Below are 24,577 nucleotides of genomic sequence, written 5' to 3' on the forward strand. Positions count from 1 at the left end.
ATTTAATTTTTTATCATAAATTTTACGCCGTTCTAATTTTTTTTCGATGTTTTTGTCCCAAAAGACTTTTTTCAAAATAAAAAAAAGTTTTGATATACTTTTTCATTCAAAATGACAAAATTTAAAAAATTTTTGATCGGTAATAAATATTTTAGTTGTTTTAATGGTAAAAATATCAAGGTTCGAAAATTAAAAATTGATCTTAAAATAAGTGTCAAAAAACAAAAAAAAAATTTTTTTTAAATTTTTATGAAGAAAATTTATGTTAAATTTCGTTTTTTAATACAAAAATTCTTGAAAATCGAAAAAATTTAAAAAATTTTTGAAAATTTCTTGAAAAAATATGGAAAAAGGCCAAAAAACGGTCAATTTTGATGAAATTTTCAACTTTTTATTTTATTTTGCTCCAAAAGTTAAAAAGTTAAGCTAAGTTAAAAAAAAAAAAATAAATTAAAAAAAAAATAGAATACTCAAATAAAAAATACTTAATATTATTAAATTATTAAAAACTCAATTTTATAATTCCAAATTTTATTTGGCATTTTTATTATAAAAATCTGAATTTTTACAACTTATTTTTTTAACAAAATTTGATGATAAGTAAATATATCTTCTAAACAGTAATAAAGAATATTTAAAATTTATTCGAAACTCCTGGAGAACAACTTATTTTAATTACGACTCAATTCTGCAACGAAAAAGAGAATAAATAAAAATTTTATAAAAATAAATTTATTTTTCAGGCTTAAAAGAATTTTTAAATAGAAAATTGAGAAAAATCTTACCTTTTTAAAACTTCCATCAAGCAATTGTTAGTTCTAATGAGTTCAGTAATAAAATTTCTACAAGTGACACATTTCATTTTCATGCCAATTAACCCTAAGTAAAGTGTTTGGTTATTAAATTAAAAATAAAGTTGTTAAGTGAAGAACATGCATTACTTACGAAATTTTTTTTATCATTTAATTAACATTCTGTACAAGGAAACTACAAATTTTGGACACAAACAAGCATTTTTATTGTCAAAAAAATTTTTATCATTCAAATTTTTTTCTTATTAAATATTTATAAAGTGTTTAAAGTACATTTTCTTATAAATTAGTAAAGATAAACATAAATTCATGATAAAACTTTAACAAAAAAACGAACAAAAACTAAGAGAGGTTCATCAAGAGAGACTTAGTTTCGAGGAAATGCTTCAATTAGGGTCTCAATCGACCCTTGTCATTGCGTGATTGTTCCTAATTTTATAAAATCTTTGATTAATTTTCAAGTTTCAAGACCCGCAAGTGCCCATTTACCCACATTTAAGTCATTTATTTACAACGTGACGCTTTTTTCTGTGAAAGTAAGTACTCTATTCTAGTCAAAAGTACAGAAATATCACAAATTTTCTATTAAAATCTAATTTTTTCGCTATTTAACGGAATGGCACCCTGCAATATATTTATTTTTTTGAATCCAATGTTTATCTATCACAATTTTTTATTTTTTTTAAAGGAATTTTTCCCTTTTTTTCATTAAGTATGGACTATGTGTACTACGAAACTACATCTTGTGGAATTGCGGAGTAAAAATATTGTCGAGATGATTGTCATGTTGTGGTACAGTAAGTTCTTTGCATGTCATATGATGAATTTAATCTGTGAAAATTTTGATTTTTGTATTAGAAAAGCATTTTGAGAGAGTCAAAAGTGGTTGGAATGGGAAAAAATGCATTTTTTACATGAAAAGCAACCAAGAACCAACGAGCATTAGCAGAAATTTACCAAATACCAACAATTTTTTGGACAAAAATGCACAAAAAGCGGCTTCTTACCTGGCATACGATGAGGGGGAATCAAAATCTTGCTGCGGGGGCGTCACAAATTTACGGACGAGCTAAAAAATAATTGAAATTTAGATGAAATCGACGTAAAAATGGCAATTTTCTTACAGGATGTGAGGCTAAACGTTCGTTGCCCATTCCAACAGCCATGTGGATGACAAGGTAGAAGTTGAACATGATGTATGCAATAGCAAAAAGTACTAAAAATAATTTTTTTAAGTCATTTTTTGTTGAAAAAAAATTTTTTTAATGAATTTTTACCAACTACAGTGATCCACCACCCATTCAACTGCAACGCCATCACCGTATTTGTAACAAAATACAAATTTATCGTGATAACAAGGACACTCAGCACAATTGATATGACTTTATTGGCGAGTCCATTCACAAATTCGCCCATAATTCGTCGATTCGACGTGAAGGCGACACACGGAATTGTCGCGAACGGCAATTGAAGCGCCATCACAGCATTTAACGTGTCATTCATGCCCGTCAAGTCGTTAATATTGCTGTAAAAGGCAACAAAAAATGTCGGAACGACAGCAATTAGTCGCGTAACCAACACTCGTTGCCATCGAGCCCATTGCAGATTCAAAAATCCCTCCATGGCGAATTGACCGGCATACGTTCCCGTCATCGTGCTACTTTGACCGGCTGCGAAAATGCCAACTGCCCAAATGTACATTGCTGCGGCGCCAAAAGCACATCCGAGGAAGATGCCGCCTTTGTAGAGATCCGCATCGACGAGGTCCGAGTTGTAGGGGAAGGTGTTGTTCAAATCTTGATGAATTACGGAACTTGTGCTGTTTTGACACATTAAATTCTACAAAAAAATGGCTTAAAATTTGCTTTTAAGACATAAAAATCCATCACTTACGATATCCTTATTCTGTTTCCCGAACAAACCGTGCGCAAAAACCGCCACAACACACACATTGATGACAAACGACACAAAAAGTGCCACACACGCTTCGATAAAAAAGTAAAAATTCGCTTCCCGCACCTTTGAGCTGTCTTTTCGGTCAATATCTCGTGACTAAAAAACAAAAAAAAAATTAAAACAAATATTTGAAGAGCTAATTTCAACTTACTTTGACCAAAGCTGAGTGCAAATACAAATTATGAGGCATGATAACTGCTCCAACGATCCCAACAGCTTGTAATAAAGCACGATGATCGCAATCCTTGCACCATGGAATGATCATGCCGGTTGCCATTTCACCGATTTCGGGCTTTGCAACGCCAAATTCGTAGCCAAAGGTCACAGCCATGATGGTAATTAGCAGTCCAAAGAAGAATTCCAGCTTCCGTAGACCGTATTTGTCGAGAAATAGGAACGTAAAAGTGTCGAAAACGGTAATCATGACTCCAATGTACAAAGGGATCCGTTTTGCGGAGAGAAGGTAGATGGCGATGGAGGTTCCAATGACTTCTTGCCTGATGAGGTAAAAAAAAAATGAGTTAAAATTTAATTTTTTGAGTTAAATTTCAGTTTTAATTGAAAAAATATTTCAATTTTTACTGAGTCAAAAATTTCTTGAAATAATTAAAAAAAATTGAAAATTTATTTTTTTAAATTTTAAAAATTTTTTTTATGTTTTTTTTTAAATTTTGAGCGTTCAAAAATCTATTTACATTAAATTATCTCAAAATCGATAAAAAAAAACATAAAAAATTAATTTTTAATTCTCAAAAAGTGAAATTGAGTCTTTGATCACTCAAAATTTTTAAGATTTTTGACAAAAATTTCTTTTTGAAAATTTTAATATAAATAATTTTAAATTTAACTTTGAATTGAAGAAATTCAAATAAAAAATTGCCAAAATATATTTTTTTAAATAAAAAAAAATTTTTTTTTAATTTTTTTTCTCAATTTTAACAGAAAATTATTTTTTTATGTTGAGTTCAGGTTAATTTTTGAACCATTTTGATGAAAACTAAAATGTTTATGATTTTTAAAAAAAATCTAGAAAAAATTTAAAAATTTATTTTTACTTATTTCTTTCAATTTTTGACAAAATTGGAATTTCGTTAAATTCAAAAAAAAAACATTTTTTTTTGCCTTTTCAGCTCAAAAAATGAATTTCAATAAAAATTTTGAAAATTTGACTCATCAGCAGTAAAACTTAAAATTTTTCTCCTTAAGTCACCCATAAAATTTTAAAATTCTTACATATCTGATCCAATAATCGCAATTTCAATCATAATCCACAGCAACAACCGTGGCACCGCTCGATATTCTCTGTAACACATCTCCGCCAAATGATGTCCCGTCACAACTCCCAGTCTCGCTGACAACCTTTGCATGATCAAACCCAAAATTGTCGCTGTCATCAGCACCCACAGCAATTTATATCGCGCCACCACACCTTGCTGCAAATCCGACTCAATATTTCCCGGATCCAAATACGCGATTGACATCAAAAATCCTGGTCCCGTAAATGCCCACAACTTCCGAAAACTGAATGCATCCTATTGAAATGGAAAAAAACAAGAAAAAAAGGTGAATGACTTGTTACGTATTTAATCGCCTTAATTGATAAAAATCGAATACTCACGTTATCAGTTGACGGAATTATCACTTTTTCATCGGAAAAATATGTGTCGAGTTGTTCCGTGGAGGATGTGTCAATAGCAGGAGATGCTGCCGCTACCGCAGCTGGACCCAAATCTGCTGATGACTCATTGTTGTGACGACGTGGATTGTTGTTGTCATTGTTGACGGACATTTTATTACGGATTAAATTATTTAATGATAACGATAACAGCTTAATTCGCCAATTGCGACGAAATTACTTCGAGATCTGAAAGAAAAAACATTTTTTTTTATTAAATCTTCGGTTGGGAAGTACCAAAAACACAAATTTCAGAGTAAAAAAATTATTTACATTTTTTTCTTGTTAGAATGAGACCGACACACAACTATTCCTCATTTAAGTGCGACTCGTAATGTAAACGAGACGATATCGTAATAAAAAGGCAGACTGTTTGTTAATTACAACTTACTACACACAATACTTGTTCTTGAAAAAGCTGTCTCTTCATGTTACAGACTGAATTTTTATAAAAAATATAATTTTTATCAATGGACAGCCTATTAGTAATGACTTTATGTGCATGTAAAAACCGCAGTGTGAGATTTTCTGAGTAAACATGAAAATGCTTAGTTGTTTGTTTGTAACGAGACTGCATTTTATCGTCATTTGCTTGAAATGTAAAACTTGAAATAGAGGCTTTATCAATTTTAACATGTAAATTTTCGGTTTTTATCAGTTTTGGGGCTTAAAAATTTAATTTTTTGATAAATTTTTTTTTTATTAAATTTGGAAAAAAATTTCTATAAATTTTTAAAAATTATTTTGTAATTTCATGAATTTTTCATATTGGAACGTCTGCAAAACTAATTTAAAAAAACTTATTAGAATTTATTTTTTTTCAAATAAGATTTTTAATAAGAAAATCGTTCAAGAATTTTTTTTATCTTAAAAAATATTTTTTATTAAAATTTTTAAATAAATTTCAAATAATTTAAATTAAAATAATTTTTAAAAAATATTTTTATTTAAAAAATTTACTCAAATTTTTAAAAAATTAAGTTTCGGTTAAAAATTAAGGAAAAAACTTAAAAATTCTTTTTTAATAGAAATAACGGCAAATTTTTCAATCAAAATTCTCTTTTAAATTTACTTCATTTAATAAAAATACAAAGTTTTCAAGTTTCTCTCATGTTTTTTTGCAAATTTAAAACACTTGACTAAACAGACAGACAACCGTCAAGCAACTTGCTATTGAAAAAACACACAACTCTAAACCATGACTTGTTATTCAATTAAATGTAAATAAAATTTGATTCTCCTTTTTGACTCGCCGAACGGCAAATCGCAGCCTTGAAGAAGAAGCAACCCGAAATGTCGTGCATTGACTCGCCAAATGGGCGTATTGCGATGCAAAATAATCACAAAACAATAAAATTTATGCTAATTTTTTGATATTTATGAGGGAAAAAACATGAAATTATAAAACTTACATAATTCGAAACAAATTTACAGCAAAATTTCGATGGTTTTTTGTCTTTATGAACTACTGACTTTTTATTTTAATGAATTTCGAGACATTGTTCTTCAGTAATCGCCGGTTCTCAGTCGATAATTTGAGATTTAAGAACGTCTTTTCGTTCGATTTTGTGATGATGACGAAACTTTCTCTGTTAGACTGACGACGAAAAACACGACACTAAAAAGTAAATATCGCAGTTTTTTGTGATTGGTTGAAATTGCGGAGACGAATGAAATATTAGCCAATGAACGTGCGCACAGCTGATTTCGTTTGACAGTTTATTTTGTGTGTAAATATTTGAAAGAATTGACCAAAAATGCTATTTTTTTTAATTTTTTCTGAAAATATGTTTTCGTGATATTTGGTCATATTTTTTTGGTCAATCTAAAATAATTTAAAAACCAAAGTTTCGTTCAACGTGCGATAAATTCAAGCAAAATAAAAAAAAAATTAACCATAAAGTTGTAATTTTTGTTCCAGATGTCGAAATTAAGCAAATGAAGTTTTAAATGAATGCTGAGGACGTTGAATTTAAAATGGTTCCAAAATTGTGGTTCTGAACTGATAAAATTTAAATTTTGAAAAAATATTTTTATAGTTAGATGAAACTGATGAGAATTGGGAAAAAATATTAAAGAATCAAAAGGAGTAATGGAAAATATACCAATGAAATATTTAGGCATCATAATCGAAGAAAAGCTTCGCTTGAACCTTTACGTGGACCTTGACATGATAAAAATCACCAAGAAAGTTTTTTTTATAACACGTATGCTGGATAGACATACGAACATTACGCTTTACAAGTTCCTCACAGAACCATATCTTTGTATGTCTCTTGTCCGATCAATCCTTGATTATGGTTATTTAGTGTGGACTGTGGAGCCAGCCTTACTTCTTCGCCTGTAAAATTCGGGCTGGCAAGGATATGTTTTACTACGCTACCAATCTATTAAACTTGCTAAAAAATCAAACAGTCCGTGACAGACAAAAAATTTTTTAACATCCTTAAAATGAATAGACAAAGCCAAGAATAGTCTGCTCCCGGAATATTTGATAAAAAGACCCATTTCATGGACATCTAAGAAACAAACTAAGCCCTTTCCACTTGCAAATCAGAATATGTTGCACTGTCCTTTGCAACACAAGAACTACTACTGGTCTACTGGTATTATTTTTACAACAATAACAACAACAGAAGCGCAAATAAACGAAACAAAATGGATTTCCGCCCAGGAGAGGACCTCCGAGTGTTATTGAACAGAAGAAAGAAAAGGTCGTGTTATCTGTGCGGAAGATCGGGTCATATCCAAAAGGAGTGTTATAAGAGAAAATGAATAATGAAAAAAAGGGAAAAAAGAGAAGAAACACAAAAGAATGAATAAAGAAAAAATTGAAAAAGAAAAGGAAAATTGAAGTGAAAATGAAATATGGAAAATGATGAAATTTAGAAAATAAGAATGAAAGAAAGGCATTGAAATGACAAAACGTGAGATGAGGAATGAGATACTGAAGTTTTAAGATAGATAATAGTTAAGTTAAGTTAAGATAAATTGAAGGTGAAATTGAAATAGAATTATAAGAAAATTGAAAAATTGTCAGCTGTGCCACTTCTTGAGAATCATATACTGAAGTGGCACGGCTGACCCAATGATGCCATTGCTGAAACCCAAAGCTAAAACTATCCTGATAAGTATGTGAACCAAATCAGTGAACGTTTAAATATAACTATTAATAATAATAATAAAACGAAATCAACAAGAAAAGTTATATCAATTTGCTTGTGGATAATCATACAGCTTCCTAGTACCCTATAACAAAACTTAAAAACATCAAGAATAATTTTATTAGACATGTTTGTGACAATTTCGGTCAATTCTTTCAAATTTTCATAGTAAGTACAGAGCGTTCGATTTCATGAATGAAAATCGATACTTCTATGAATGACGTGGATGGAGACGACTTGTACTTATTTCTTAATTAAATTCTAAAACTTTTTCATTAATTTTTTTATAAAATACCAGCCATCTCCATCACACTTTAAATTTTGTTTATTTATCATAAATTTCCATTGCTCTCAAAAATTTTCCTCAAATTTTGACACGTTTCACGTCATCACCATGCTTCATTCACATTGTTGCCATCATGAGAGCGGGAGAGATCCGAAAAAGTATAAACACAGGGAGCGCGCGAGAGAAATTTCAAAAAACCGCTTCAATCTTGCGCATGCTTTATAATTATATTTATCCATATTTATCACAACTATGAGATATTTTTTCTTCCAACAACCTTAAAGAGCATCAGAATTTCTCATTTTACCTACGGTCGTGTGTTGAGCAAGTCGCAGAAAAAAACAGCAGCAGCATTTCAATTTAATTTTTTTTCACTTCACGCGCATTAATTCAGCTTTTAATGTAGATAATTGCTAAGCAAACAAACGATCGATTGACTAAAAATATTAATTTTGGTACGAAAATAACAAAATACGGGAAAAAAAAGTGGTGAAGAAAAGGTTGGAGTGTGAAATTTTTGTGTCAATATTGTCGAAATAGACGACAGTGACGCCACTTGCTGCGATGTTTCAACGACAAAAATGCTACTCGCAAGAGTTTTCACAGAATGACGGGTTTAATGGGAACGGGAATGGCACTGTGGGTCTCGGTGCGGGTCCCTCGAACGGGCAAAAGGAGGAAATTTTGGACGAACCATCGCAACAAAATGTGATACACTTGAAACGGAGACTCGGGTTGTTCAGTGGCGTGGCCTTGATTGTCGGTACGTGCACACCTATCAATTATTTACGGGAAATTTGTACTTTTCCTTTCATTAAATCGATATTTTTACCTTTTTTCGTTTGCAGGAACGATGATTGGTTCCGGGATTTTCGTATCGCCAAGCGGATTGCTTCTACGAACGGGTTCCATTGGCGTGAGTTTCATAATTTGGGTTGCATGTGGCATTTTATCTCTACTTGGAGCCCTTGCGTATGCTGAACTCGGTACAAATAACCCCTCAAGCGGTGCAGAATGGGCTTATTTCATGGAAGCGTTCGGACCGTTGCTCGCATTTCTCTTTTCCTGGGTCTCAACGTTGGTTCTAAAGCCCGCCCAACTCGCAATCATCTGTTTATCCTTTGCCACGTATGCCGTACAGCCATTTGTGGGCGAGTGCGATGCTCCGATGGTGATAATCAAGTGTGTGGCATTTCTCGTGATCATTTGCATCTTGCTCGTGAATTGTTACAGCGTGAATTTGGGCATGTTGGTGCAAAATATCTTCACGGCAGCGAAACTTGTGGCAGTTTTGATCATCATTTGTGGCGGCGGATACAAACTTATCACGGGCGGTGTCAATAAACACTTGCAAGGGGCATTTAGTGAGCCAACCCCAAGCATTGGGGCACTTGCAAGTGCTTTTTATACCGGGTTATGGGCCTACGACGGATGGAATAACTTGAATTACGTCACCGAAGAGATCAAAAATCCCGGAAAAAATCTTCCATTATCAATTATCATCGGAATTCCACTTGTGACACTCTGTTACGCCCTGATAAACATCTCATATCTCGCTGCAATGTCACCCTTGGAGATCGTAGAATCCGATGCGGTAGCTGTTACCTTCGGAAATCGCATTTTAGGGGTGATGGCGTGGCTCATGCCACTCAGTGTCACTATTTCGACGTTCGGAAGTGCCAATGGAACACTTTTTGCGGCGGGTCGATTGTGTTTTGCGGCATCGCGTGAAGGACATTTGCTCGATATCTTGAGTTATGTGCACGTGAAACGCTTGACACCGGCTCCGGGATTGATTTTTCACTCAATAATTGCCGTTGGAATGGTCATGTATGGCACAATTGAGTCGCTAATTGACTTTTTCAGCTTCACGGCGTGGATTTTTTATGGCAGCTCCATGTTGGCACTCATAGTTTTGCGGTACAAGCGGAAAAATTACAAAGGAACGTTGACTGTGCCACTTTTCATACCGATTTTTGTGCTTGTCATCTCCGTTTATCTCGTGGTCGGGCCAATTTTGGATAATCCACAGATTGAATATCTTTACGCTTCAATGTTTATCTTTGCCGGGTTCATTTTCTACTTTCCCTTCGTCAAGTACAAATATCATCCGGAGGTGATGAATAAAGTGACAATATTCTTTCAACTTCTGCTGCAAGTTGCGCCAACATCTTCCGTGGATATTGACAACATGCAATAAAGTACAAGGAAAAATGACAAAAAAAATATTAATTTAAAGAGATACCAAAAGATGACGGAGACTAAAACAAAAAAAAAGTTGTTAATTAATGATTATTTTTTACGATTTGGCTCAAAAAACGTTTTTTTTTATCAAAATTTTATAAAAATTGAAAAAAAAAATTATCAAAACTACAAAAAAAAAATGCCAAAGACGAAAAATCATCTATTTTCTTGTGAAAGTTAGCGGAAAAATTACTTAATTGTTAGTAGAGGTCTAACCTTAACGAGATAAATTTTATAATTAAATTATGAAAAGCAACAAAAGAATATTATTTGCAATGCAATAAGTGTTAAAACGTAAGAAATAAAGTGTTAGAAGTTATTCTTGTAATAAAAAAATAAGAGTTTTATTAGAGTTTGAAGCGATTACTTACTTGAAGGTAAATTTTACAGCGGCGCCTTATTTTTGATTAATAGAGAAAATTTTCTGAGTCTGAATTTTTTTTTGTTTCAAAATAATTGAAGATTTTTTTTTATTCAAATTGATTTTTAAATTTATTTATTAATTAATTTTACATAAAAAAATATTTTCTACTTTTAATTGAAAGTTACATTTTGGGGAATTATTTTAACATTTCTTTTCTTAAATTTATTTTTTTCTGATTTAATTTTTCTAAATTTTATTCATTTATTTTCTATATTTTTTATTTCAATAGTAACGTGGCTAAGGAAAACTGAACAAAAAGGCACTTTTATCAAAAAATTTTTAAATTTATTTTTTTTTTAAGAAATGAAAATCACGTTTTCTTAGTCAGTCATTATTACATTCACCATCGAATTCATTTTTATTTATAACTCTACCTTGTTAGAAAAGTTAGGTACGAGGAATAAATATTGAAAATAGTAAGGGAAGTTATAAAATATGGTGTGTTAAGTCACACTGCAGTTCGAAGTCGGGCCGCGACAATTAAAAAGCAAAACTTTATTTGCTTATCACGTAAGGATGTAGTGTCCCGTGAGTCACACTACAGTTTCAAGATCAGGTTACGACAATTGCAAAACAATTGTCTTTACTTGTCGCGTACAACGTGGTCCGATTTCGGGTTTCCGGTCGTAAAAGTGTTGAGCGCCTTGTCGATCATTGCGTATCGATAAGTCATGATACACTTTTACGACTTTCCTTAAATGTAATGGAAGTCTTTGTCAACAATGGAAACATTGTTGCAAACACTTTCGTTAAGTTTTTGGAATATAAACCGCGAATACGCGAAAGAATAGTGAGTTGTGTTTAAACATAGATTAATAAAACATTTAAAATATATGTTAAAAAAGTTAAAGTGAAACAATAAAGTGAAAACAATAAATATTTTTTTAACATATTAACAAAAGTGTTTTATTTTTACAAGTGTTCGACTCCGTCAGAGTAGACGTTAAAACTTGGTAAGTACGCCTTCTAATTAATCCCATTAGAAGCGCCATTTACTACACTGGTGAGGAAAGGTACGAGCATTAAATACAAATGGAACAAAATTTGTCTGGACAGAGGAACATCAACATGCTTAAGAACGACTGAAAGACGCATTTATTAATATTTGTCCACTAAAGATGCCAAATTTCTCAAGTCCATTTATTCTAAAAAAAATTAAAGAAAAGAAAATTACGTGGCAGACGCACTTAGTCGAATTTTTCTACCGGATCAAACGTCAGAAGGTAACGGCACGTATTTGCGCTCTTACTAGAGCAATGGCCTGTAGTGTGCCGTGAGTCACACTACAGCTCAAGATCAGGCGACGACGATTAGAAATCAATTGCACGGCATTCGTCACATACAAGTTGGTTCAATTTCATGACTTTTTTCGGCCTTCCGGTCGTAAAAGTGTTTAGCGCCTTGTCGATCATTGCGTATCGATGAGCAATAAACATTTTTACGACTTTTTAATAACTATTCCAAAAAAGTAATGAAGGAATTTGTCAACAACGGCAACGTTGTTGCAAAAACTTTCGTTAAGTTTTTGGAATATAAACTCCAAAACACGCGGAGGGAGTTTTAGTTGTGTTCAAACCTTATTAAGTGAAACTGTGTAAAACTTATGTTGAAGTAAAAATAAAAAGTGTTTTTCTTAAACAATCAAAAGTGTTTTAACTTAATAGTGGTTAACCGATTCCGTCAGAAGAAGACGTAAAAACTTTGATAACTGTGATTTTTAAGTAATCCCCTTAAATTCACAGTTGTTACATTATTGATATTTATGGTCTTCGAGCATTAAATAACAATGATTTCAGGTGACACTTTTCCTTCATTTATACCATTTAACTACCGATGCTTCAATATCCGAACTCTCAGGATTGTTCTTGAAGAGTTCTAAGCAAAAAGTTATTGTTAGATACCAAAGTTATTTTTTAAGTTATATGTACCATAATTTCATGAAGATTTGTGATAAACACCTACTTTTTAGTCGTCATCTCTTAGTCATGAAATTTAAGAAAAGTGTAGTTAACAAAGTTATATAAAATCGTTATAATTGAAGACAAGCAAGTATGAATGACCCCTTGATGTTGTTTTTTGGTGATGACCCTCGTTTTCTTTTAAACAGCATAAGACGAGTAAGAGCGATAACTATCTAAAGTACCAATTCCTGTCATGATTCCTGTTATTCCTGCGCACATCTAAAATGTAATTTAAATGTCAATTAAAAAAAAAATACGTATGTACTTTCAAAGCAAAGTTATTAAAAGTTATATAGGTCGCTTCAAATAAAACTCAATAGTTTTGTCAATTTTTTTTTAAATAAAAAAAAAATATTGAAAAAAATAAAAATATATTTGTTCTAAAATGTAATTAAATGGTCAAATAAATAGTTTGTGAAAAAATTAGAAATTTATTATAAAATATTAAAAACTACCCATAAAATTAACACCAATATTAATCGAAGGTTAAGAATTGTTTAACATTTGTCATTTAGTATTAAAAAAATACTATTTTTTATTTTTTTTTTATTCTAAACTATTGAGTTTCATTAAGAAAAAAATTTGTTATATATTTCAAATAAATAAATTAAATTTTCAACTCACAATTTTTTTTTTGTATTCGTTTAAACAATAAAAAGTAGAGTCTTGGAGATTTTTTTTTTTGAAAAGCTGAAACACATTTTTTTCCATAGCAAGTAGGTATTTGTAATATTTTGTAACAGTTTTTAATGATGCCCTGAAATTAAAAAATTAAGAGCATGTATTTAATAAAATGATTTTTAAACTGTCACATTATATTATTTTTTTACCTGTTTTTACAGTTTACATTTTAAAATAATTTTTATTTAATTTTCACTATTAATTTAATTCAAACATTAACTTTAAGTTTTTTTTTTAATTGAATTCCAAAAAATAATTTTTACATCAATTTCACTTTTCTTTCATAATATTCAATTCGAAAACTTCAATTTTATTTGTTTTATTTGAAGGCGGATGCAGGACGTTTTTTAGTCTTTTATCTGCATCCGCCATAATCTCACAAATTAAATAATAATTTTTTTTTTATATATTTACTTTTTAAATATTTTTTTAATACTAAGTCTGCAAGGCACGACAACTAGAGTCAGAATAAAATATAAATATTCGTCTTTCACACAGGTAAGCGAAGAGAGAGAGTGAAGTCTCTCCTATTTACCTGTCCTGCACATATAAAAACGTTAATTGTTATTCAATTCACAGAATTATTCTGGAGATATTTTATGTGTGTGTTCCGGTAACAAAAATTTTACGATCTTATTATGTGACAAATTTATTTTTTTGTAAATTTCTGAGAACACAATGAACTTTGTAATAAATTACATATTAGGTACTTAACAATTTTTTAATCAAGATTGAAGATGAACAAAAAAAAATCACTAAGGGTTTTCAAGAAAATTTATTATTTAACAATGAAGGATAAAAAATAATAATACAAATTTGTTTTTTTTTATAATAATTTTTGTTTTGTTGTCTTTAAATTTGAGCTTAAAATTAAAAAAAAAATCGAAATAAATTTCCCAAAATTGAAATTTTAGAAAAAAAAATCAATTTGATCACTAAAAATATCAAAAACTTAAAGTCATAAAGACATAAAGTGAAAAAAATTAAATTTAATGGCTTAAAAAACTTTTTTTTCTCATTATTTTCCAAAATTTAACTTACAACTTGTTGACTTTGGCGCTTATTTTTTTTTCAAAATTACCCAAATGTGACTTTTTACCCGTAATCTTTATTCAAAGAAAGTCAAAGAAATATTATTTAACATTATTTAGAAATAATTTTTGTAACCTGTTGCAATCTGAAAGTAAAAAAGGGTAAAAAAAATGTCAACTAAGAAAAAAATTATTAAGGAGAAAGAAATTTAAAAAAATGAAAAAAAAAACAATGCATAAAAAAATAAAGCAACGACTTTTTTCTGTATATAAAAAAAAAAATTTAAAACAAAAAAACAACTCAAAAAATTTTCATAATTCACACAATTGTAATTATTGATCTTTGAACTTGAAAAAAATTATTTCAGTTTTTTTTTTCATTATTTTTATTATAAAAAATATCGCTAAAGGGATACAACTTTCAATATAATACTAATTAAATTGTAACATTGCATGTTATTCTCTTTTAATATTTTTTTGTCTCCTATTTTACCTATTTTTAAGTCATAATACAATTTCCGGACATTTCGTTCGTCAAATCCTTGTCAGTCCTTCAATTTTTTTTTAGTATGGAAGAAATTATAAAAATTATCGATTAATTGTATTAATTGGGGGTTAAACGATACGATTGATTAGTTCATTTGCGACTTTTTTTTTGTTTATTTTTCCTCTAATTGCACGTAATTCGCCGGGAACAATCCATACTGCTGCGTTTTGGCACAAAGACCACGCCACCAACCTTCATCGATCTAAAAAAATATTTTTTTCATAATTTTTTGACTTTGAAAATAAAAATTTGAATAACTTACCATATCAATGTGCGTGATTCTGTCATCAGGATCGAACGAAATTTCATCCTCAGCTGCTGCCTGATAGTCATACAATGCGATTGCCGTAATACCTGTGTCATCCGGATTCAAAACAATTTCCTCTTCCTGTTCCTGTGTTTCCTGAGCACTTTCTTGAGCGACTTGATTTATCATTTCCGCGTTTCCGTACAAGTTTTCCTCCTCCTGATGACCAATATTGCCGTACGTTGGTTCTTCGGGCACGACTTCTGGTACTGGCGTCGATTGGCATTCCGAAGCTTTGAGATATTCTGTCGGTTGGGCAGCTGGAATAACATCTGGCGGAGGCGCCTGGACCGGTTTGGGGTCTTCTTGCGGTACAACTTCGGGTTTTTTCGTTTCTTGCATGGGCTGGGGTGTGACTTTTGGTGGCTCGGGCTTCGGTTCTTCCTTTGTTTCTTGCACGGGAGCCGCTTTGGGGATGATAATGGGGTCTCGTTTGATGACGGCAGGCTCTTTTGGTTGATTGAAAGCACTAATGGCATTTCCAATTCCTCCGGTGCGACCTGTGTCGACAGGTCCTTTGCGTTCTGTGTGCTTTGCGGGCTCATTTTCGGGCGCGACAAACTGTTTCGAGGCTGCTTCTTTGTCTAATTTATCCTTTTCCGCACGAAGTTTCTTTTGTTCTTCTGCTCTTTTGCGTGCGTCTTCCTCCGCTTGCACCGCAAAGTTCTCGAAACGTGCTCGGATGTTCGATGGCTTCGCTCCGGCGATATCTGGCTTAGTTTTGGCATAATTGTTTCCGGGTTTTTCTGGCAAATCTTGAAATCCGACGGCAGATTTGTCCATGCGATCCTTTTGAACGCCGAATTTTCCACCAAAACCGGTCTTGTAATCCTTTTGACTTTCATGTTTTTCGACTTTTTCAACGTGATCCCATCCGACGGCGGATTTATCGACACGATCCTTCTGCACTCCGAACTGCCCACCGAACCCTGCTTTGTAATCTTTTTGACTTTCGTGCTTTTCCACTTTTTCGATGTGATCGAAACCTGCTGCTGATTTGTCAACGCGATCTTTTTGCACCCCAAATTGCCCGCCGAAGCCAGTTTTATAATCTTTTTGTGACTCGTGTTTCTCAACTTTCCCAATGTAGTCGTGCCCGACAGCGGATTTGTCCATTCTGTCCTTTTGCACGCCAAATTTGCCCCCATAACCGAGAGATGCCTTCGGTCCTTGCTCGTATTCGCGTTTTTTCTTGTCCGCATCCGCTTTTTCCGTTTCCTCACGAAGCTGGTCCATGTTTATGGCGCCGGCAGTTTTGCCTCCTTTTCCATATCGCTGCTCTTCTTCGTTTATTTCGTTCACGAAATCGGGATCCGTTTCCCAGTCGTCAGTTTCTTCGTTGGATTGCACGTTAATTTGATGGCCTGCCGTTGCTTTCCACATCTTTAAGCACAGACACTCCCTTTCTCCGTAGACTTTGAACAACTGAAGCAAGGAGAGATAACAGAAAAATTACATGAGAAATGCAAGGGCGGTGACCTAAAACAATTTATTGCACTTACTTGCAAGTAAAAGTTTCGCTAGTTTCGAGGTATTTTAACGATTTTCAATGAAATCAGAAAAATTTTCAATGATAAATGCTTCGATGAACAACAATAAACTACTGGGACAGCAATAAAAGGAACTCTGGCACGGATTTAATGACGAATTTTTACAGAATTTCTTATCTCTTGACTATTTTTCTACTTTTTCATCAATGAATCATGATGAAGTGACGTTTGAAGTAAAGGCGTTGTTCATTCATGTCTTCGGAAATTAAGGGGGAGGTTGGGGCAGAGTAAATTTCTATCTTTGACAAAGGGGGTAAATATGAAAATACGATGATCTTTATTCAATTTTTTTCTTAATTAAACCAAATCTCTTATTTATTCGAAGCTTAGCATGATATACTTTTTTCAAGGCAAAAAATAATATTATGGGGAGCAAAAAAGATCCGCTTGGTATCGAAGTGCAGGAGATAGAGCAATGACAGCGGTAGCAGAAGAAACACATTCAACCCATTAGAGGAATAAAATATTATAATATTTTAAACAAATGGCATCTCAAATGGGACAGGAGATGGCACCTTGTTGCACCGAGGAGGTAATGCGATACTTGCGCATGCAAGTCGAGTCACTTGAGGCTGGGACTTCAAATAAAGCGGACGAGTTTAAAAGAGAACGTGGCATTTTTCATTCACTTTCCCACGAATCCCTGAAAAGAACCCGAAACTTCGTTACAAACTTTTTACAATTATATTATATTTTTTTATTATATAAATATGCTATTGGAACTCGACCGTCACACGGGGATGATACATGGGTACTAAATGCATCACAATGTCGTAATATATGAGTGGTACATTATCATATATTGATCATATTTTTATTATTAAGGACTTGATTCTTAAGCAGCTATAATATTTTTGTGCTTATTTTTGAAAAGCATGGTTCGGAAGATTTTGTCTTCGCGTGGATATCTCGGAGATGCTTCCATTTAGAAAACCTTTTTGCACCATAATCAGCATTGCATGCTTTATTGTAGTTTCAAGAAAAAAATCAGATATCTTTAATTGGAAGTACCTCGAGGACTTCGAAATGTTCATGGGCTGCAGACAGTTGAAGCGATAAATCGATTTGTTGCATTTGTACTATTGGCGGGGAAAACGATATTTGTTGGGTGTCGGTTCTATTGTTTTGAGGTTAAAATTAAATATTCCCTTTTTAAATTAAATTCTAAATATGAAATGCAGTAATTAGATGAAAAATATTTTTAGAGAAAAAAAAATCTTCGAGTTCAAATGAAAAATTAAATAAAAATAGTTTTTCCTTTTTGATAAAATTTATTACTTTTTATTGAATTTTCTAATGGAACAAAAATCAAAATGTTTAAAATAAATTTCGAAAAACCACAAATCTTTTAATTTTAATTCATGAACTTCCATTGAAAATTAAACTTTTTGATCGTCAATTCGAAAAACTTCGAAATCTGATAGTTTTTAATTACTTTAACGGCGGGGGTAAAAAATCCTTTAAAATTGTTTGACATCATTAATGAACGACGCCCAACGACACTCAAATGTCAAACGGTGACAGTTGTTTGTTTACCATCACAAAGCGTCCGGTTTCACTTTTTCGCGTGAATTTTAGCATTTTATCCACAAAATAGACAAAAATAAGACAGAAAAATGGCTTCGACGCGCCCAGTGCCGAAAGATGTATTCACGGAAGGCGAAAAAGTGCTGTGTTACGAGCCGGATATCACAAAAGTCAAAGTTTTGTACAATGCAAAAGTAAGTTTTTTTCATTTTCGCATGTTTTTGGCGCTCATTAATAATTTTTTTTTTCGTTTCCAGGTCCTCGAAGTATTTGAAGTGAAAGACAAACGTGGAAGAAAACACACCGAAATGCTAATTCACTTCCAAGGATGGAGTTCGAGTTGGGATCGTCGTGTCCCCGATGAATTTGTGCTAAAAGACACTCCGGAAAATCGGGTGCTGCAAAAGGAACTTGCCGAAAAATCACAATTGCAACTGTAAAGCATTGAATTTTTGTCAAAAAGTAATTTTTTAAGATTTTTCACGATTTATTTTCAGTGGAACATATCTTTATCGCAAAGAACGGAAGAAACGAAGACGAAAGTTGAGCGAACGAGTGGAAGAATTGATCGGAAATAACAACCAAACTCCTACAGAATCAGCAACAACTTCGGAAAATGCAACTCCAACATCCGGCGAGACACAATCTTCACCGATGATACCGCCTCCGGAGCTCGATATCGATTATTACAGCAGTTCCGTGGAAAGTAGCATGGATGAGGAGAAGGTTTACATGCAAATTGGTGAAATTCTGAAAGCTAGACTGGAATTCGACCATAAATTAATAACGCAGGAACTCGTAAGTCTTCGAAAAACTCAGTTTTTTGTCTTATTAATCTCAATTTTTTAATAGAAACTCGTCAATTTACCGACAAAATATCCCGTAATCGCCATTCTCGAGAATTTCGTCAAACATTACGCCTTGAATCAAGTTTGTGGCATCTCACCGGACCCATCAAAATCAAAACGAAGGAATTCCCAAGCGAAATTCGAGAATCGACGGGAAAAAGAACTCGAACGGATGAAGAAAAATATCGAATTAGCGAAGGAATTTGCGGATGGCATGCGAATTTACTTCGATTTTACGCTGAAAAACTACTTGTTGTACGAGCAGGAGAAGAAACAAGCGGAAGTGATGCTCTTACCGGACAATTTGAAGCATTTTACTTACGTGGCGGCAGATAATGCGTAAGAAAAGTCATTTTTTCTTTAAATTTATATTAAAAAATTAAATTTTCACTCATTTTAGTGTTCCTTCAAACATCACTGTCCAATCAGATCCGATCATCCCAGTGAAAATTCCCCCCAAAATCGAACAAGAACCCCATAATGAGGCACATGCAACGCCAAATTCGAGTGACAGACGATTACGAAGTCATCACGAGCCGGAACCGGATCCGCCGAGACCTTCAGAGACACTTTCCAGCATGGCCAGTACGAGTTCCGAATGTTCAACCCCGCTAACGATGAACTCGTCGTCGATGGATATTTTCCGTTCAGGTTTAACGATGAATATTGGCGTCACGAAACAAGCAAAAGCGATTTTAGACGAAACGTTTGCGTGGAAACTTTTACCGAGCGATGCTCCGGGGGCTCCTTGCATGATTTACGGAGCCATTCATCTCACGAGATTATTGAGTAAGAATTTTTTTTTAAGGTTTTAAATTTTTTTTTAAATTTAAAAAAAAAATTTTTTTTTTTAATTTAATTTTTTTTTTTTTTTAAATTTTTTTTTTTTTTAAATTTTTTTTTTTTTTAAAATTTTTTAAAATTTTGTGATATTTTTTATAGAAATTTTTAATTTTTTTCGATTTTTTTTGTAGTAAAATTACCTGAATTCCTTAACTCATCAACACTAAACGATGAAAAAATCAAAACGCTCCTGAGGTACCTCGACGCCATCTGCGAATATCTCGAAAGTCACGAGGAATTGTACGGAAAGCAATTTTACAGCATCTGTGGCAGCGATGACGAAGACACAATTTTGCAATTTAGCTCGGATACGGAAACAGCAAGATCTCGTCTCTCGAACGAGGGCAGCCACAGCGAGAACGAGGTCACACCAAAGAGGAAATACGTCAAACGAACGACGTAACTTTTATTTTTTTTGTCATCATCAGCGAAAAAATTCAAAATTGTTAAAAATTTATTTAAACATTTTTCTTTTTATTTCAAATTTTAACTACATTTGTTTTTAAAAAAATTGTAAATTAACATGTTTCAACTAAAAAACTCAAGCTTTAATCAACGATTTTTAAAGTTTTTTCTTACAATTATTTTTTTTTGTAAATTTTTTAATTAATTTTAATCATTAAATATTATAGTTATTTTAATATATATAAGATTTTTCAAGAGATAGAAAAGTTTTTTCTTGCATTATTTTTTATTTTTAAGGAAAGATTCGAAGAGTTCGTTAAGAAATTGAAGAGAAAAAAATTAACAAATGTTAAAAATTAAAATTTTCCTAAAACAAATGATTAGTAACACTCATTCTTTTGATTTTTTTTAACTGTACAAACATTCACTTGACTCTCAGTCTTTGGAAGACTCGAATTGTGTCATCAATTAAAGCCACTATTCTAATGCACATGGGTACAAATGGGTCCAAAAATGATTTTTCACCGAAAAAAAATTAAGTGCACTCAAATTTGGACGAAAAATAATGAATTTCTTGTATTAATTGTGGATTTTGTCGATAAATATGGGGGACGACTATATTAACACACAGCAATCATGTTTTTTCAAGGCAAGTGAAATTTTTTAAAAAATATTTTCCTTTTTTTTCTTAATTTTAAAGGTATTTTTTTAGAAATTTTGAATTTTAGAGAATTTGAAAATATTTAAAATTACTTTTTTAAAAATATTTAAAATCGCTCCAGATTTATTTTAAAATATTTTAAAAAATCGAAAATTAAAAAAAGTTTAAAAATTTCACCAAAAATCTGGTTTTGCAAATTTTTTTCAAAATAAAAAAAAATTAATTTTTAAATTTGAACTTTTTTTTGTTGAAATAAAATTTTATTTCAAAATTTAACATGGAATTTTTTCAAAATAAATTTTTTTAAAAAACTAATTAATAACTAACTAATTAAAAATTAACAAATTAATTTTTAATATTAAAAAATTTTGAAAAAAAATATTAAATTAAATTATAAATAATTAAAATTTAAAAAAAAAAATTTTCTTTAGTTTTTTTATTATTTTTTTTTTTAATTGATTTTTAATTTGAAATATCGTAAAATGAATTTTTAATTAGCAAATTCGACTTTAAATGTTCTTCAAATTTAGTTGAAAAATCTTTCAAAAAATGATTTTGAATGAAAATTGAAAATATTATAAAAAAAAAAAATTTGGAGCGGCTTTAATTTTTTTTTTTGATTCATTTTAAAAATATTTTAAACAGAAAATTCGAAAAATGATAAAATTTATCAAAAATTTAAAGTAATTAATAATTTTTGGTCATTTTTCATTATTTTTCACCTAAAAAATTTTCATTTTCATTTTTATTATAATTTTTTTTTTTGTAATTTCCAGTAAAAAATTGAGGAATGTAAAACGCTTTTTAAAAAATTTCACTTGCCTTTTATCATTTTTTTAAGTTTAAATATTCCTATGAATAATATTTGCTATACGATTTTTTTTTTGTAAATATTTTTTTGTGAAACTCCTTACACTTCTATCTAATTTTAAACTCGCTCTAAAATATACTTTTTTTTTATTTGCCTTTGACTTTTGTAGCGCTTGCAGCTGTGGGTCGCATAAACGACGACGACGACGATGGCTTCGAGAATCCCCTTGATGGCGTCGTGGAACTTCTATTTGTTGCGCTGGCGCTACTTGACAAACTGCCGATACCCGTCGAGGGCGATCTCGTAGTCGATGCCGTCCTCACAGGTCTCGTAATCGACGATTCGCGTTGATTTTCTTTGAAACTCGTCGTATGACTCGGAGCAACACTCTTCACGGGCGTCTTGCGATTCGGTCCGATGCTGGATCCGCTCGAGCTGCTACGCGATGCCGGAGTGCGTGTTGTGGTCTTGGCGACATTTTGCGTCGACAAGGGACGTTTATTCGTGGATGCGGATGATGCCGAACCGATGGAGGAAGATTTTAATGGCACTTTTTTGACGGTATTTGTCGACACGGCGCTGTTAATGGAGGACCGGGAGCTCCGAAGACTCGCACGAGAACTACTTCGTTCGACATCGAGACGACGATTGGCTTCGTTACTGGCGAGAGAACCGCTGCCAGGAGGTTTGACACGCATCGAAGTAGCGCGTTTTGTTGCAAGTTGCGAAATTTTGGACGGAGGAGCGCCACGAAGGGATCGAGATTTCTCCAAACTTTGCTGATTTTTCACCAAGAGGCTTTGGAGGGTGTTCGATTTGGATGTTGGAGTATTATTGCGACGATTACGGGAAACGTCACTCGCACTCGTAGCAGCACTGTCTGTCGAAGCAAGTCGTTCGGGTTTGCGACGCCCTTTTGTGTCAGTAGTTGTCGTGTCGTTGCACGAGGATGGCGTGTCAGAGACCAAACTTTGCGTTTCTTCGAAACCTTCGTCGTTAAGCTCGTGCGTAAGTGGCTTGGTAGCTGCTACCGTAACGGGCCCGTTAATTTTAAAGTCTTTCGCATCCCATGTGCGATCTGGCGTCGGCGATTTGAGACTCCGAATGGCATCACGAACATCTTCTTGACTGATTTTCGTGATATTTCGACCTCCGGTGCTTTTAATGCGAGACGAGATTGAACTCGAAGTTGCTTTGTCGGCATCTTTTTCGAGTTCCGCATCCAAATTTTTGATTTTGTGTTGCCACTGTTTCAAGCGATCCTCAGATTTTTCCGTTGTTGGGGTGTCAAGGACGTCTTTTGGCGGAGATTCGGGTGTCGTACTTGAAGTTCGTTCTTCGGTGCCACTACTGTAGTCAGTTGGGCGTTTAAAGCGTCGCGTTCGACGTGCCGCGGAAAATCTATCGAATTGCCCATCACCAAGGACTTCTTGTTCCGCGGGATTAATTAAAGCTTTTTTGGAATCCAATTCGAGGGTTTCGGGATGCAAAGGACGGGGTTCGAAACGACGGCAGGTCGTGTTCAAGACTCGACGTTGCGTTGGCGGCGTTTCAATGTTGTCAGCATCAATTTCCGCGCGACTTTGTTTCTCGGGCGAAACCTTGATCACCGACGAAATCGTGGACGGAGATTCCTTGTTCTGACGGATGTAGATTGAGTGTTTTTCGGCGGGCGGCGTCGTGCCGCCCTGCTTGATGTAAATTGATTGCTTATTACTACTACTGTCTAGGGATGATGTTTGGTTGCTAGATACTGGTGAACGGACGGGAGATTTGGGTTCGTTGTCCGACGGACGACGCAGATAAATAGAGAGCTTGTCGGTTGCGGCGCGATCTCCTAAGGATTGAATGATATTTTTGCGTTTGTTTTCCTCTTCGTCGATGGAGTGTAAAGTGCCGCCGTTGCTGCCTCCTTCGCGAGAACGTTGACGGCGGAGACGACGTTCTTCAGCGTCTTCGGTGCTGTTTGAGACATTTAGATTCGATTTGCGCCATGCGGATTTGTCTTTGTTTGGTTTTGCATCTGAAATATTTTTTTTTTAATTTCTGAAAAAAAAAATTTTTTTTTCGAAAATCTCACCTTCATTAGCAATTGCTTCCAATGTCTTTTCAACATTCGTTTGGTCAATCGTTGATGTTGGCTTCCAATCGGGATAAACTCGTTTGTAGCTATCGGGTGACAAAACAGTTTGTCCTGGCTTTTCTTCCGGTAAGGGATCCAATTTCCCTCCACGTTCGCTTTCTAAAATGAAAAATTAAAATAAAATTTCGTTTTTTTTTTACAAAAATTTAATTGTGCAAATTTTTTTTTTATTTCTTTTCTCATTTTTTTTAAAAAGTTAAAAATTTCATGAAGCAATATGAAAAAAAAAAGTTTCAAATTTTCAAAATATTTTGAATAAAATTTCATCACCAAAAAATATAATTATATCATGAAAACTGTATGAATTTAAATAAAAAGAATTTTCAAAATTTTTTTGTTTTAAATTTTTTATCAAAATTATTTTTTTTCAAAAATTTTTAAAATTTTGTTGAATAAATTTCTTTAATTTTAATTCAATTTTAAAATAATTAAAAAAATAAAATTTTAAAATAAAATTTAACATGTAAATTTTAACGATTAAAAAATTAAAAACAAAAATTATACAAAAATATTTATTTGATTTTACGATTTTAATTGAAATGTTCAAAAAATTTTTTTGAAATACGTAGAGAAATCTTTTAAATTAATTAAAATTAAAAATTTTTTCTAAAAATAAAATTTTTAAAAAATTAAAAAAAAAATTCAAAAATAATTCAATTTTTTTTTTTATGATTTGTTCAAAATGTGTTTTTTTTTATTTT

General features: G+C 32.4%; 5 protein-coding genes across 9 annotated transcripts in view; 2 read left to right on the forward strand and 3 right to left on the reverse strand.

Moving 5' to 3' along the window:
* Positions 1–542: 542 nt before the first annotated feature.
* Positions 543–6,050, reverse strand: LOC134826928 (protein Malvolio). 3 transcript variants are annotated; one of them, XR_010161740.1, is made up of 10 exons: positions 5,856–6,050; positions 4,387–4,632; positions 4,002–4,300; positions 2,920–3,265; positions 2,706–2,864; positions 2,090–2,651; positions 1,937–2,028; positions 1,820–1,881; positions 786–879; positions 642–688 (listed from the first exon to the last, which is right to left on the reverse strand). XR_010161740.1 is itself a non-coding variant. In XM_063839453.1 (9 exons), exons 2-9 carry the CDS (start codon positions 4,555–4,557, stop codon positions 676–678), a joined length of 1,704 nt encoding a protein of 567 aa, XP_063695523.1. In that variant the 5' UTR covers positions 4,558–4,632; positions 5,856–6,050; the 3' UTR covers positions 543–675. The 3 variants fall into 3 exon arrangements, 2 of the variants coding, with proteins under 2 accessions (XP_063695523.1, XP_063695512.1); XM_063839453.1 differs by lacking the exon at positions 786–879 and having other exon boundaries at positions 543–688; XM_063839442.1 differs by lacking the exons at positions 642–688; positions 786–879 and adding an exon at positions 1,005–1,643.
* Positions 6,051–8,144: 2,094 nt separating this feature from the next.
* Positions 8,145–10,385, forward strand: LOC134837041 (b(0,+)-type amino acid transporter 1). Its single transcript, XM_063852353.1, has 2 exons — positions 8,145–8,656; positions 8,742–10,385. Exons 1-2 carry the CDS (start codon positions 8,458–8,460, stop codon positions 10,091–10,093), a joined length of 1,551 nt encoding a protein of 516 aa, XP_063708423.1. The 5' UTR covers positions 8,145–8,457; the 3' UTR covers positions 10,094–10,385.
* A 4,223-nt stretch (positions 10,386–14,608) lies between these two features.
* On the reverse strand, positions 14,609–16,774 carry LOC134831372 (hematopoietic lineage cell-specific protein). Its single transcript, XM_063845095.1, has 3 exons — positions 16,591–16,774; positions 15,044–16,513; positions 14,609–14,983 (listed from the first exon to the last, which is right to left on the reverse strand). Exons 2-3 carry the CDS (start codon positions 16,469–16,471, stop codon positions 14,894–14,896), a joined length of 1,518 nt encoding a protein of 505 aa, XP_063701165.1. The 5' UTR covers positions 16,472–16,513; positions 16,591–16,774; the 3' UTR covers positions 14,609–14,893.
* A 1,446-nt stretch (positions 16,775–18,220) lies between these two features.
* On the forward strand, positions 18,221–20,513 carry LOC134837956 (protein male-specific lethal-3). Of its 2 annotated transcripts, XM_063853353.1 has the most exons (6): positions 18,221–18,359; positions 18,423–18,601; positions 18,663–18,963; positions 19,018–19,352; positions 19,414–19,802; positions 19,988–20,513. In XM_063853353.1, exons 1-6 carry the CDS (start codon positions 18,255–18,257, stop codon positions 20,257–20,259), a joined length of 1,581 nt encoding a protein of 526 aa, XP_063709423.1. In that variant the 5' UTR covers positions 18,221–18,254; the 3' UTR covers positions 20,260–20,513. The 2 variants fall into 2 exon arrangements, with proteins under 2 accessions (XP_063709423.1, XP_063709422.1); XM_063853352.1 differs by having other exon boundaries at positions 18,255–18,601.
* Positions 20,514–21,837: 1,324 nt separating this feature from the next.
* Positions 21,838–24,577, reverse strand: part of LOC134828188 (FH2 domain-containing protein 1) — a 43,478-nt gene continuing 40,738 nt past the window's right edge. For both annotated transcript variants that reach the window (XM_063841191.1, XM_063841193.1), the window contains 2 exons: positions 23,814–23,975; positions 21,838–23,756 (listed from right to left, as the gene is read on the reverse strand). In XM_063841191.1, coding sequence (XP_063697261.1) covers positions 21,880–23,756; positions 23,814–23,975 — 2,039 coding nt within the window. In that variant the 3' untranslated portion in view covers positions 21,838–21,879. The remainder of the gene's footprint in view (positions 23,757–23,813; positions 23,976–24,577) is intronic.

This window comes from Culicoides brevitarsis, chromosome 1 (genome assembly GCF_036172545.1).
Source record: "Culicoides brevitarsis isolate CSIRO-B50_1 chromosome 1, AGI_CSIRO_Cbre_v1, whole genome shotgun sequence".
NCBI lineage: Eukaryota > Metazoa > Arthropoda > Insecta > Diptera > Ceratopogonidae > Culicoides > Culicoides brevitarsis.